Source organism: Aotus nancymaae, unplaced genomic scaffold (genome assembly GCF_030222135.1).
Source record: "Aotus nancymaae isolate 86718 unplaced genomic scaffold, 86718_ANA_hifiasm-v0.15.2.pri h1tg000108l, whole genome shotgun sequence".
Lineage (NCBI taxonomy): Eukaryota > Metazoa > Chordata > Mammalia > Primates > Aotidae > Aotus > Aotus nancymaae.
Genome location: NW_026988523.1, coordinates 40,811,865 through 40,825,039, shown reverse-complemented (window position 1 = coordinate 40,825,039; position 13,175 = coordinate 40,811,865). Strand labels below are relative to the sequence as shown.

The 13,175-nt window shown below is 46.3% G+C and overlaps 1 protein-coding gene across 4 annotated transcripts in view; it reads right to left on the bottom strand.

Moving 5' to 3' along the window:
• CUNH1orf226 (chromosome unknown C1orf226 homolog) overlaps positions 1 to 13,175 on the bottom strand; it is a 385,517-nt gene that overhangs the window by 298,104 nt on the left and 74,238 nt on the right. For 2 of the 4 annotated variants that reach the window (XM_012468858.3, XM_012468859.3), the window contains exon 1: positions 11,712 to 11,842. The exons of 1 other annotated variant lie outside the window; for it this stretch is intronic. In XM_012468858.3, the coding sequence (XP_012324281.1) occupies positions 11,712 to 11,816 (105 nt within the window). In that variant the 5' untranslated portion in view covers positions 11,817 to 11,842. Of the gene's footprint in view, positions 1 to 9,454; positions 9,489 to 11,711; positions 11,843 to 13,175 lie in introns of those variants that run through there. One more of the 4 variants, XM_064370663.1, reaches the window with a different exon arrangement.

Genomic DNA, 13,175 nt, shown 5'->3' with positions numbered 1-13,175 from the left:
TAATGCAGGAACAAAAACCCAAATACTGCATGTTCTCACTTATAAGTGGGAGCTAGATGATGAGAACACATGGACACATAGAGGGGAACAGCATACACTGGGGCCTTTCAGAGGGTGGAGGTTGGGAGGAGGGAGGAGAGGATCAGGAAAAAGAACTAATGAGTCCTAGGTTTAATACCTGAGTGATGAAATAATCTGTACAACAAACCCCCGTGATTCAATTTTACCTATGTAACAAACCTGCACATGTGCCCCTGAGCTTAAAATGTTTTTTAAAAAATGGAATAAAGGAAAAAAATAGAACTGGGGCTGGGCACAGTGGCTCACACTTGTAATCCCAGCACTTTGGGAGACTGAGGCAGGCAAATCACTTGAGCCCAGGAGTTCCAGACTGTGCAACGTGGCAAAAACCCATCTCTACTATATATATATGGAAATTAGCCAGGCACGGTGGCATAAGCCTGTAGTCCCAGCTACTTGCTTGGGAGGCTGAGGGGAGGATCACCTAAGCCCCAGGAGGTGAAGGCTGCAGTGAGTCATGATTACACCACTGCATACCAGCCTGGGCAACAGAGTAAAATCCCATCTCAAAAAAAAAAAAAAGATCTGGGAAAGGCAAGGAAAAGGGTGTGGACATTGAGAGGAGTGAAACGCCACACTGGACAGGAAATGCATAGGCAAGAGCCTAGCCAAGAATAACACCCTCCAGGAAGGAAGGGCCTCCCAGAGCTCCTCTCCTTCCCATTCTCCAGCATTTCCACCTACTCACTGATGTCTCATCTCTGTATGTGGACAACATCAACACGGTCCAGAAAAGTCTTTATAGGTGACCCGTTGCCCACTGGCACAGAACAGCAAACCTGGGTCCCAGACATATCAATGGGAAAGACTAAGATCACTTTTAACAGACCATTTGCCTATTCAATCCAACCTAAAAGATCCTCCTCTGCAAAACTGGAACAATAACACCTATCCTCATGGGGCCACTTAAATTAGTTAACACAGGTAAAATGCTTAAAACAATGCACAGAACACAGTGAGCACTTGCTAAACATTAGCTCTTGGTATTTTGAATGATATACAGCACAAGAGTTAATAGTGGAGACACCCTGAGCCACGCTACCTGGGTTTGACTCCAGGATCTACTACTAGATATGGACCGTGAGCAAGTCACTCTGCCTCTCTATGCCTTGGCTTCTCCATCTAGAAGATACAAATAATGATAATACCTTAACTCGAATGGTTGTTGGGAGAATTAAATTAATTGTGTCATAGAAAGAGCTTGGCACAGTGCCTGGAACACAGTAAGTGCTTTCTAAATGACAGTAATTATAATGTTATCTTTCTAGGATATGGCTAGCATGAGGCAAGTAAGTAGGGAGTCCCCTTGACCTTTGAGGAGCTTGTAGCCTAATTAAGGAGACAAGAAATGCACACACAGAGCTAGCAGGGGAGAGCAGCACAGAACATGGAATGTATGATAATTCTACAAGCATGCAAACAGTACTTCTCATGTTCTCCTCCCTGTCTCTTTTCTCTCTCTCCCCAACACACTCACATGCTGAGGGAATTCAGGATGTTCTGAATACAGGGTGGGTGCTGTGGGGTTGGAGAAGTGCTCCCTTCTTGATCACCCCCTTACTCCCAAGGGCGGGCCCCTGGATAGAGTTTCTCAGGTCTCATTCAATACTCAATGCTGCTCATTTAAACAAGTTTCCCCCTGGAAAACACTTAGCTTCAAGAATAAATGGGGGTAACTGCTGTCCTCAGTTTTCATGGATGGACCATAAAGGGGTAAGATCCTTACATCTCACTAGAGAAAACCAACAGGGTTATACACAGAGGGTGGCAGGGTAGGAATTCTAAAGTGTTCCGGCACTCTATGGGCACTGAACTTGCTGAAAGTGCCATTTTAAATAACTTTTAAAGCCAGCTGCTCTGGTGCTTAAAAGGAAACGTGATGCTGAATATAAAAATTGTAAAGAGAAATGTAAGCATCACAAGGTATTAATTAATCCCATGATGCAAGATTCTTTCTGCTTAGATTACCTCTGCTTAAAGAAATATTTATCCAAGAAATTCAGAGAAAGACCAGTGAAGACAGACAACACCGTACTTAAGATGCTGTGATTTTTAATCCTGACGAGGATTAAAGGGCTGGAACAAATGTGATGGTGGCATGCACCAGAACCTAGTTAACCCCTTTTTATTCCTTCCCAAGGAGGCTGACAGCTATTTTAAGCACACAGAGTAGTCATACTGTCTGATTTGCAACTTTAGGAATCAGAGTAGCTGCAGCTAGATTTTTTAAGCTGGCATGTATAATGAAGATAATACACAACTAGACCTCTGACTTACAAAAGAACAGTGTCTGAATATTCTACAGATTAAAACCATGCACAGATGAAACATAAATTGCAATCTGTAGGACTTAATAATAAAAGCAGCAGCCAACTCTGTGCCGCTCACGGTGCTAGGCCGTTTATGGGTACTACTCACTCAATCCTCCCATTAACCCTATGAAGTAGGAAATATTTGTATCCTCTTTTTACCAATGAGAATGCTAAAGGAAAGATGTTCCATAACTCACACAAGGTCATGTAGCAAGTAAGGGATAGAGCCAGGATTTGAACCCAAACAGTTTGCCTCCTGAATCCATGCCATGCTATGCTACCAACCAAATTCATGTCATAAAAATTGCCAAGTAGCAAATTAAAGAAAATAAACCATTAATTAGAAAAAAAAAGATATCGATTCATTAATGAGAAAACAAATTGAAAATGTTTCTTACATAAATGACAACTGATAAATGACAATTACCTACTCCTGAAATTGGCCATATGTTCTATATTCAGATTCTAATTCCATTGTACATCCATCACTGGAATTTTATTTAATTTAGGGGGAAAAAAATGCTTACTTGGCCTTTTCATTGGAAAGAATTAGCACTGTGTGAGATTGGGGTTATCAGAAAGCAGCCACACCAGGGGGGTCCCTCAAGCCACTGGGAACCAGAAGTTGCTGGACTAAAGCAAGAGAAATGGTTGGGAGGAGTGTGGAGTCAATTAAGCCACTTCTCACCATTGAGTGATCCAGGAGGACCCTGGCCATCTCATAGGGAACATCTCATTCATGCAAAATACATTTTCTACACGCAAGGCACTGTACTCAGTCCTGTGGAAGACATGGAGGCAGAGTGGCATGGACCCTGACGATGACAATGTAGAGATGAAAATCGGACAGGGGCAAGCAAATACAAAGCAGGTGGGACCGGTAACATCCACTTCATGGAGTGACTTGTGAACTGGGTGGGAAACTGCAGTGAGGGTTGAGGGAATGGTGGGTACTGCAGTTGGGTTGACGCCCAGGGTGATTAAAGGGAATTGTTCAAAAACAGAAAGCCTTGAATAGCATACTAATAATTTTAGTTCTATTATAGTAGGCACAGAAACTTTTCATGTTTTTTGAGTGGGAGGATAACCACTTCAGGAAAATTGATGGGGCAAAAGTTTATGGAATGAGGGGGATCAGGGAACAAGTGGGGCACTGGAGGCTTTCAGAGGTTACTGATGGCCCTGATAACAGGGGAGGGGGTAGAGCATCTGAACCAGTGATGGACCAGCCAGGGCACATGGATGGATGTCACTGGGAACATTCAAGAGAATTCAGCACCTGACTTGATGTGGGGTACAGGAAAGAAGAGCCTAGACACCATAGGTACCCAGTAAACAGCAAATTTCAGTTGGCTGTTAAATCAAAGATCAGAGGGAGTGCTTCAAAGTGTCATGCCCATGTGCCCAAGAGGATGGTGGGGTCATTAAAAGACAATGAAGTCAGAAGAGAAATTTGATTTCCAGCTTGTTAAGTGATGGGGACAGCAACACATTCAGGTACAGATGGCCAGCAGGAAGCTGCGAATAAAGATGTGGAGTCTGCACTAGAGTAGAGAGCCAGCAGCCTGCATAACAGAAGAACAGGAGTAGACAGAATTCAAAGGAGAGGGAATGGAGCACTCAGGGGAGAGGGCAAAGAAAGGAGGTAGAACAACCACATGAGAATCAGGGGCAGGGGCAAGGGGCTGGCTGCCTGCAAGCAGGCACAGAGAGCCCAGTGAGGCATTCCACGGAGGACTAGGGCAGGCTGCTCAGGAAGGAAAGTCAAAAAGGATGAGGACAGAGAAGCGGGCAGTAGAGCAATTTCTGTATGGCAGCCAGGACAGAAGTCGGAAGGAGGTGGCCAGGGACTGAATGAAGGCTGAGAAACTGCAGAGGGTAGAATACTCTCTCACAAGGCTTAACTGTGAAAGGAAGAGAAAGACAACATGTTAATTAAAGAAAGAAGTGGAGGGAAGAGACGTTTCATACAGGGAAGGCCATGGCATATTCTTAGGCAGGGAGAAGTAATCCAGTGCCCAGGAGATGTAACCGTGCCAGGGTGGGGGTGGGGAGTGAAGGGCATAATTAAGAGGACAAGGGGGTACTAACAGGACATGGAGGGCAGATGGATCTTAAAATGAGGGGAAAAAGAAAAAAAGTGAACTTCATCAACGTTTAAAACTTTGTGTTTCAAAGGACAATACCAAGAAAGTAAAAAGACCACCCACAGAACGGGTAAAAATACTGTAAGTCTATAAAAGGGATTTGAATCCAGAATATATAAAGAACTCTTACAACTCAATAGTAAAAAGCCAATCCAACTTTTAAATGGGCAAAGGATCAGAATAGACATTTCTCCAAAGCAAATATATAAATGGCCAAAAAACCACATAAAAAGATGTTCTTTTTTTTTTCTCTGAGTCTGCTTGCTAGGGAATGAGGAGATATTCTATGTTATTCAAAAGGGAAATGCAAATCAAAACCATGATGAAATACCACTTCACACCCAGGAGGATGGCTAGAATCAAAAAGTCAGACAACAAGCATTGGTGAGGATATGAACACACTGCTGGTGGAAAGGTTAAACGATGCAGCTACATTGGAAATCCCACAAACGGTTAAACATGGTTACCATGGGACCCAGCCATTTTACTTTTATTTATCTTACCCGAGATAAATTTTTAAAAATGAATAAATAAAAATATGCCTGCAAAAAAGCTTGTACATTAAGGTTTATAGCATTATTTTTGAAAGGCAAAAAAATGTAAACAACCTAAAGGTACCTCGAATGATAAATGAACAAACCGAATGTGGTGTATCCACAATGATACACTATTCAGCCATAAACAGGAATCAAGTACTGATAAATTACAGACGAACCTTGAAACATGATTCGAGGGGAAAGAAGTCAGGCACAAAAAAAAGTATACAATTCCATTAGTATGAAATGTCCAGAATAGGCAAACCTAGAGACAGCAAGTAGATTAGTGGCTGCTCAGGGCTGGGCAGATGCAGGGGGTAGGGATTACAGGTGTGCACCACCACGCCCAGCTGATTTTGTATTTTTCATGGAGACAGGGTTTCACCATGATAGCCACGCTAGTCTTGAACTCCTGACCTCAAGTGATCCAACCGCCTTGGCCTCCCAATGTGTTGGGATTATAGGCGTGAGCCACCGAAGCCTAGTGTTTCCTTTTAAAGTGATGAAAATGTTCTAAAATTGACTGTAGTACTGGTAGTACAGATCTGTGATTCTTAAAAATCACTATATTGTACATTTTAAATTAGTGAATTGTATGGTATGTGAACTACATCTCAATAAAGCTATTAAGAATGGAGGGAAGATAAAAGTTCATTTTCCAAAAACAGAAAGGAAGGAGGAAAGTAGCAAAGATCAAGTTTGCAGGGTAGGGCAGAAGGGCAAGAAGGAAGTAAAGGATTATGGGCACCGTCCCCAGCAGGACAAGGGCAGCAAAAAGGTCACTGGGGAACTAAGAGCATCCTCAAGGCGACAAAGGTGTAAGGGGAAGGCAGGTGATTACAGCCAATGAAAGTATTCTGAAAGTTTGAGTCTTGGGAGTAGCAGTATTATGAGTAAGCAATAGTAAAGAGCGAGTGAAATCTGATTAGGGTCCTGGCTACGGATAACTGGCAAAGGTCATCTGTAAATGTGGCTGCATGATTTTGACCACTGAAAAGGACTGGGACATTGTGGGCAAAGGAGCTACAACTGAAAGCCATAAAATCATGAAATGTATGGCTAAAGTGGAAATAGATTTGTCCATCAAATCCCAAGATACCAGGTGGGGAGGAACGCCCTGGGACACCTGAGAGCAATGTAAAGACAAATAAAACAGGTGTCATTTCAGAGCGGTACTGTATCTTTGGAACTCATTGTTCCACACACACACCAAAAAAGGGGGTCTGGGCAGAAGATAACAGTGTTTTTTAAAGCATCTGAAAAAGCCTAAGAAAGTGAAATACATCTCCTCCTTAATGATGACATCAGAAAATACATTAGTCTCTTTACCCAAATTGCTACTGTTACAGAACCCTAGAAGACAGGACCCTTAATCTAGGTGGAGAGAAGGGAGAAAGGGGACATAAACACCCAGCGTATAATGGAATGGGCTTTGAGAGCTCTATACCATGCCATGCAGGCTCAGATGAGTCAGGGATACCCCATTTATGGTAAGCAAATGTCATTCATCTGGAAGCCCTCATGACAGTATGTGCAAGAGACATCCACGGACATCCTGCTGAGATTACTGGAATCTCTAAAATCCGTATCAGGGGAACCATCAACCAATGAAGCCAGGTAGCAAGGAAGGAAATATAGCTAGAGAATCCAGCTTCAATCTGACCAAATGCTCCCAAACCACAAAATCACTCAGCAATGATATTTACTGCTTTCAGACTTTCCACAATTGGTCATTTCTTCCACTTGACAATTTTTCATTGCAACTATATGTGTACCTTTTGTTGAGGCTTGGGAGGGGGAAGATACACAGAAGCATGAGACAAGATCCTCAAAGAACATTCCATATTACTAGAGAAGATATATGCAGAGGAATAAACAGAATTTTGTGTGGTGAACAGCTTCAGCAACATCTCTCATCCCAAGTGCAATCTTGCAATGTGAACTTGACATTCCCCCATCAATAAGTGGGGCTTATTTCTCTTCCCCAGTAGCCTGATTTGACTAACAGGATGTGACAGAAGTGGCCCTATGTAACTCAGAAAGGCCCAACCTTAAGAGCTTCTGCTTTCCTGCTTGGAACACCCCCTACTGAAAGCAAGCTGCCAAACAAAAGGGCCACCAAGCTGTGAGGAAATCCAAGCCAGCCAGCGGAGAAAATAGTCATGTGGAGGACCACCAAGGCACAGCCATATGAGCGAAGCCTTCTTGCACCTTCCAGCCCAGCTGTAGATGAATGCAGCAAAGTGAATGATCAAGTCAACATCATATGCAACAGAAAAACAGCCCAGCCAAGCCCGGCCTGAATTCCTGAGCCATAATTCATAAACAAATTAAACAGTTGTTGTTTCAAGCTACTGAGTCTTGAAGTAGTTTATTTTGAAGTGATGGATAACTGAAACCAGTTTGAAGCCAGGGAACCAGGGATAAGTCCTGTTTCTGTTATTATCTGACTATGAGACCTTCGGTCAATGACTTCCCCTCTGAATTTCAATTTCCTCATCTGTACAATGGGGTGGGGGCGGTGTACTAAATGAGCCATGGTGCTTTCCAGTTCTGACTGTCTGTATCATACATGCAGGTATCAGGGAACAATCTAGGCAATGAGTGTTAGGACTACAAAGGGAGCGACTATTAATTCTTCAGGATTGAGTGAGCCTTGGAGGAGGTGAAAGAACCATGGATCTGGAGTCAAAAGCCCTGGATTGTGAGGATTAAATGTGGCAGTGGCTAGAACAATGCATGGCACATAATAAGTGCTCAATAAGTATCATTAGCGGACACATCAATTTGTAACTCTGGACAAATTAATCTCTCTGATCCCCATTTTTTAGTCTGAAAAATCAAGACAACACTGATGTACTGTTTCTGTAAGAGGAAACGTCTTTGTATGTAAAAGTCCCATGCAAATCAAAAATCACCTACAGATATAAGACATAGCTATTATTAATACTCTTATTATCCTTTGTACCATTAGCATTAAAAAGTCTCTTTCTCACCAAGAGAGAATAGACAGTCAGTTGATGGCACTGGCCACCAGGAAGGCATACTGGGAGATCAGGAGGCCAGTTCTAAGGAGCCAAAGGCTCTCCGGCATGTGAGATTCACCCACCCGCCAGCACCAGTCAGTGAGCTAGGTGCCCACTCTGAACACGGACAGTAGGTTTCCCTGGCAAGCAGCTCTCAGCCCAAAGGAAAATCTGGAAATGGCCAAGCATTAAAAGTTTGAGCCAGGCATGGTGGCTCACTCCTATAATCCCAGCACTTTGGGAGGCCAAGGCGGGTGGATCACCTGAGATCAGGAGTTCAAGACCAGCCTGACCAACACAGAGAAACCCCATCTCTACCAAAAATACAAAATTAGCTGGGTGTGGTGGTGCACGCCTATAATCCCAGCTACTTGGGAGGCCAAGGCAGGAGAATCGCTTGAACCCAGGAGACAGAGGTTGCAGTGAGCCAAGATCATGCCATTGTACTCCAGCCTGGGCGACAAGAGCAAAACTCCTTCTCAAAAATAAATAAATAAATAAATGTTTGAGTAATTTCCTATACCAAAGTCCTAAAGGCCAGCAATCCGAGAACACTCCACTAGAGAGTTGTGAATCAAATCAGTGGCCAACATAGAGTGAATATTCCATTAAAATTATTGAATAAAAAGGCACTGGATTTGGGAGTCTGAAGTCAAAGCCCCAAGCTTAAATCTTGGCTTTGTCATAGATATGAACACTAAGGCAACAACCTCCCTGAGCCTATATCCTCATTTATAAAATAGGCATAAGGAGACCCATCTCCTAGGGAAGTAGTGAGAATTAAATGAGGTCTTGCAGGTGAAAAAATCTAAGATTCCACTTGATAACTAAACACATCGTTCTCTAAGTGCACAGAACCTCTGCCACCCAGATGCCCTTCAATCCTAACCCAATACCTTTCAGTCTCTGCAGAACCCTGAAAATGAGTGGCGTACATCCAAAGGAACACTCAATCCAATGTTGATTCTGAAAAGCTGCCAGCCCTTGGGAGAGAAAGAGCTGCACTCATTTTCCAAGGGTACCTGACAAGGCAACAATAATACATTTGCATTTCCCAGCCTGCACTTTTCCAAAACAAGGGAAGACTGTGATATGGATTTAACCCTGAAATCCCAGTGATTGTACAGTTGCACAGACACTGCTCTGCAGGGATGTGGAAAACAGCCAGAAAAGGCTCTTACCAGGTACATGTGGGACAGAAAAGCTTGTGCTTCCACCTCTGCTCAGGTCTTGACAAACATGGTGTTTGAATGTGCCAGTGTGCAGCATCAATTACAAAGAACTGGGAGTTACGACCTAGTCCTCAAAGTCAGCCTTTGCCTAAAAAAGATCCACCACGCCCCTTACCTTACCATATGCTCTTGTCCTTTCTTCTCTGCCTCATCACTCTCAAAGCAGGATCCTTGGTCCCCTATATCTGATTTGCATTTGGAAAACAGTTTGGACCGACTGCAGCTCCCGCTCCTCTCACTGACCACCACTGCCTGTGAATGTGGGGAAGTTGCTATAGGAACTACATCACACAGCCCCCAGACATTTGCTTAGAAAATCAACTGTACATTTGGGAAAGGGAGAGTAAGATCCAGCAAGTTGCAGGCAACCCTCAAGCCCAATATTTCTCAAAGTCTGGCCACAATCACCTGCATCAAATCTCCTGGAATGCTCATTAAAGGTACAGAGTCCTGGGGTCCCCCAAGATGTGTCAAATTAGAATTGGGGTGTGGCAAGACTCAAACTTGTTAACCCCCTTACCTCATGCACACTAGGTTTTTGAGACCAAACACAGAGGACTGAACTGTGGAAAAATAAAAAGGCTTAAAATGCATTTATTTATTTATTTATTTTTCTGAGACAGGGTCTCTCTCACCCATGCTGGAGTGCAGTGGTGCGATCATAGCTTACTGCAGCCTCTAACTCCTGGACTCAGGCGATCCTCTCACCTTGGCCTCCCAAAGTGCTGGAATTACAGGCAAGAGCCACCATGCTCAGCCTTAAAAACACTTTAAATCTGATCTCCCTTCTTACCCTCATACTTGTAAAACAGGGTACCGGTAAGCCAAACAAAACACAAGCCAATTTCCAAGTTTATGTATGTCCTGGAAAATTAAATCATAACCCTGATGAAAACTCATACTTTAAAATAAAAACTCCTGCTCACCAAATCAACAGGCCTGGACAAAAATTAACCCAAGCATCCCATCTTAGACTCACCGACCAGATCTATTCTGAGAGATGAGAAAAGTGAGATAAGATCTTGGCTGCAGCCCCACTCTGTCCCAGCCATATCCAGCAATTCAGCTCTGCATTCCACGGCAGGGTTTCATGTTTCGGAGGTTGGGGGGCGGGCAGTTCTCCTAGCTCTAGCAAATAAGACTGGGGTAAGGTTATTTAGGGGGAAAAGAAAAAGGTGAGCATCACCAACTCACCCATCTACATGAGAAAAAAGAAATCTAAATAAACTGACCACACTGGGCACATGTCAGACACTCAAAAAATGTGTGAATTGAAAGAAGGAGACACCTGACGGAATAATCCTTTCTTGAGATGCTAACAGCCTGCACGTACACCACCATGAAAGAGAAAAAGGGAACAAAGAGCCAAATTGTCTCCACATTCAAAATACAATGTTTTCAAACCCAGCAAGACCCGGCCTACTTAGAGGGGCAATACTTCTTCACCGACAGGCACACTGTAGGTGCCGAATGTCCCTGGGTCTTTACATCACAGAAGAGATCAAGTGTCTTGAAGGAAGAGCAGAAGCACTTTTCCACAGAAAAAGCACTCTTTCCTGGTGATGGGCAGTGGGAACCGCCACTGCCATTTCAGAGGTCAGAACCCCCCACTCAGGGAAGCGTATCGCAGGGGGGTCAGCCTTCCTCACACCTGATGGACCAGGACCGAGGCTTCTGCTCCACCCCTCCCCCAACGGTGGACCCGAGGCTCCGACCTCAGCTGAAAATTCCAGTCATCCCTGCTAAATTATTCAGCAACAGTCCCCTACTAGATGCTGAAACTTAACATTAAGCCACAAACCTAGCAAACAGGATAGCTTTCACCACTGCCTTCAGTGACTGGCACATGCAGAGGAGTCTGGCAAATTAGGCATTTAGGAAGTGACTCTGACACCTAGACCCGGTTACCTGGAGTATACATATACAAAAAATATCTGTATTCTTGTCTTCAATTAAGAAGCGGGCATTCCTCTTTTAAAAGACCTTCCTGAGAGCACCTCTCCCATGGGAGCCCATCAGGTAAATAACACTACAGCTTCCTTAAACCGATTCTAAAGGACCCGGTGCCCAGGCTGCGCTCACTCGCCGGCTTCTCCTCCGCTGGAGGAGGGATCCGGGAAGTAACTCAATCCAGTCCTAGGCGGGTAAGGATGGGGGAGTGTGCAGGTGGGAAGGGGGAGGTGAGGCGATACTGCTCAAACTTTGCAGTTGCTCTCGAGCAGTTCTGGGCAGGAGCCCGCGGAATTACAGACTCAGAAGGGAGAGTCACCCTCCCTAAGAAAAAGGCCCCCAAATCGGCCTAGCCCACCAGCTATGGGTCCAGCACGGCCGTGCATCCCATCCACTCAGACATGCCCCCTCCCCGGGGCCCCCTCACCTTGGCCTCAAAGCAGATGCCATGCTGGAAGGCGTCCTCGTTGTGCAAAGGGATCCGCAGGTCGTGCCCATCGTCCACAAGGTTGTACTTGGTTTTGCTGGGCATGGTGACCCGCGGCGGACCCGCTCCTCCGGAGGCGGCGGCGGCTGCAGGAAGGGGCTGACGAGACCCCAGGGAGGGGAGACGGGAGCTGGGCGCGGCGACGCGTGGCGGGGGACGCCCTGGCCGCGCGGCGGCGAGGCGGCCCGACCCGGAGCGGTGCCGAGGGCCGAGCGGCAGCGGGCTGCGCGGATGCGGGCGACGCGAGCGGCGCTGTGGTCGCGCAATTCCTGCCGGCGAGGAGGGCGGCGGGGGAGGAGGTGGCGGCGGGAGCGGGCGGTGCGGCGCCCCAGCCCGGGGACTGGAGCAGTGGGCTCGCGGCCCGAAGCGGGACTGGGCGCGGCGCCGGCCCAAAGCAATGGAACCGACGGCCCGGGACAAGGAAGAAAAGGCGACGGCGGCGGTGGCGGTGGCGGTGGCGGCGGTGGCGGAGCTGGGTGCCTGTCACGGAGACGCTGGATCAGCCGCCAGCGAGCGGCTCCTCCTGCAGGGCGGGCCCGGGCCGGCTCCTCCCGCCAGGCGCTGAGGCCCCGCCCACCGCCGGGTCCGGCCCCGCCCACCGCCGGGTCCGGCCCCGCCCACCGCCGGGTCCGGCCCCGCCCACCGCCGGGCCCGCCCCCGCGACGCCAACAGAGCAGGTGAAAGTCCCCGGGAGCGCGGCGCCGGGTCCTGCCCGCGCCCCCCGCCGCGCGCACCCGCAACTTCGCTCTGGCCCCAGATGGCCGGGATCTGAGGTGCCCTAGCTCAGCCGAGTTTCCTTCTTTTTAACGGTCACACTCTGAGCCGGAGCTACTGATGGCCGCGGCGGCATGGCCTTGGAGTTTTTGTTTTTGTTTTTGAAGACAGGGGAGGGGCCGTGTTTATTGTTTTGTTCTTGTGTTTTACCAGGAAGGCCCAAGTCTTGTCCCAGATATCCCAAATCTGGGCCCTCATTAATTCTGAGTCCGCTTTCTCAGAAGGCAAGACTGCACCCAGTTGGAGGACTATCTCAGGCGCTTTTTGTTCCTATGTGACTTGGTAATAGGGCTTAGGGGGTGCTTTTAGGAAGGGTTTTTAACATTCGAAAGCCATCGGCCTTGTAGAAATGGGGAAGGCAGAAAGGAGTACTAAGGACCAGAGAATCCAGAACAATTTTATATTCTGGACTGTCTACAACTGGATATGGACAAAATGAGCTTCCAAATTATTTCCGGCTAGTATATTATGGTTCTCATCTTAGTAAATGCTGGAGTTCGACTTGCCTATTTTAAGAAGGGGCCTAGTCACTTTTCTCCTTTACATAAAGAGTTTTTAAGAAAAGTTGCCTAATTATCTCCTCCTTGGCAGATATCGGGTAATGAAAGAGTTGTATCCTATGTGTTCAGT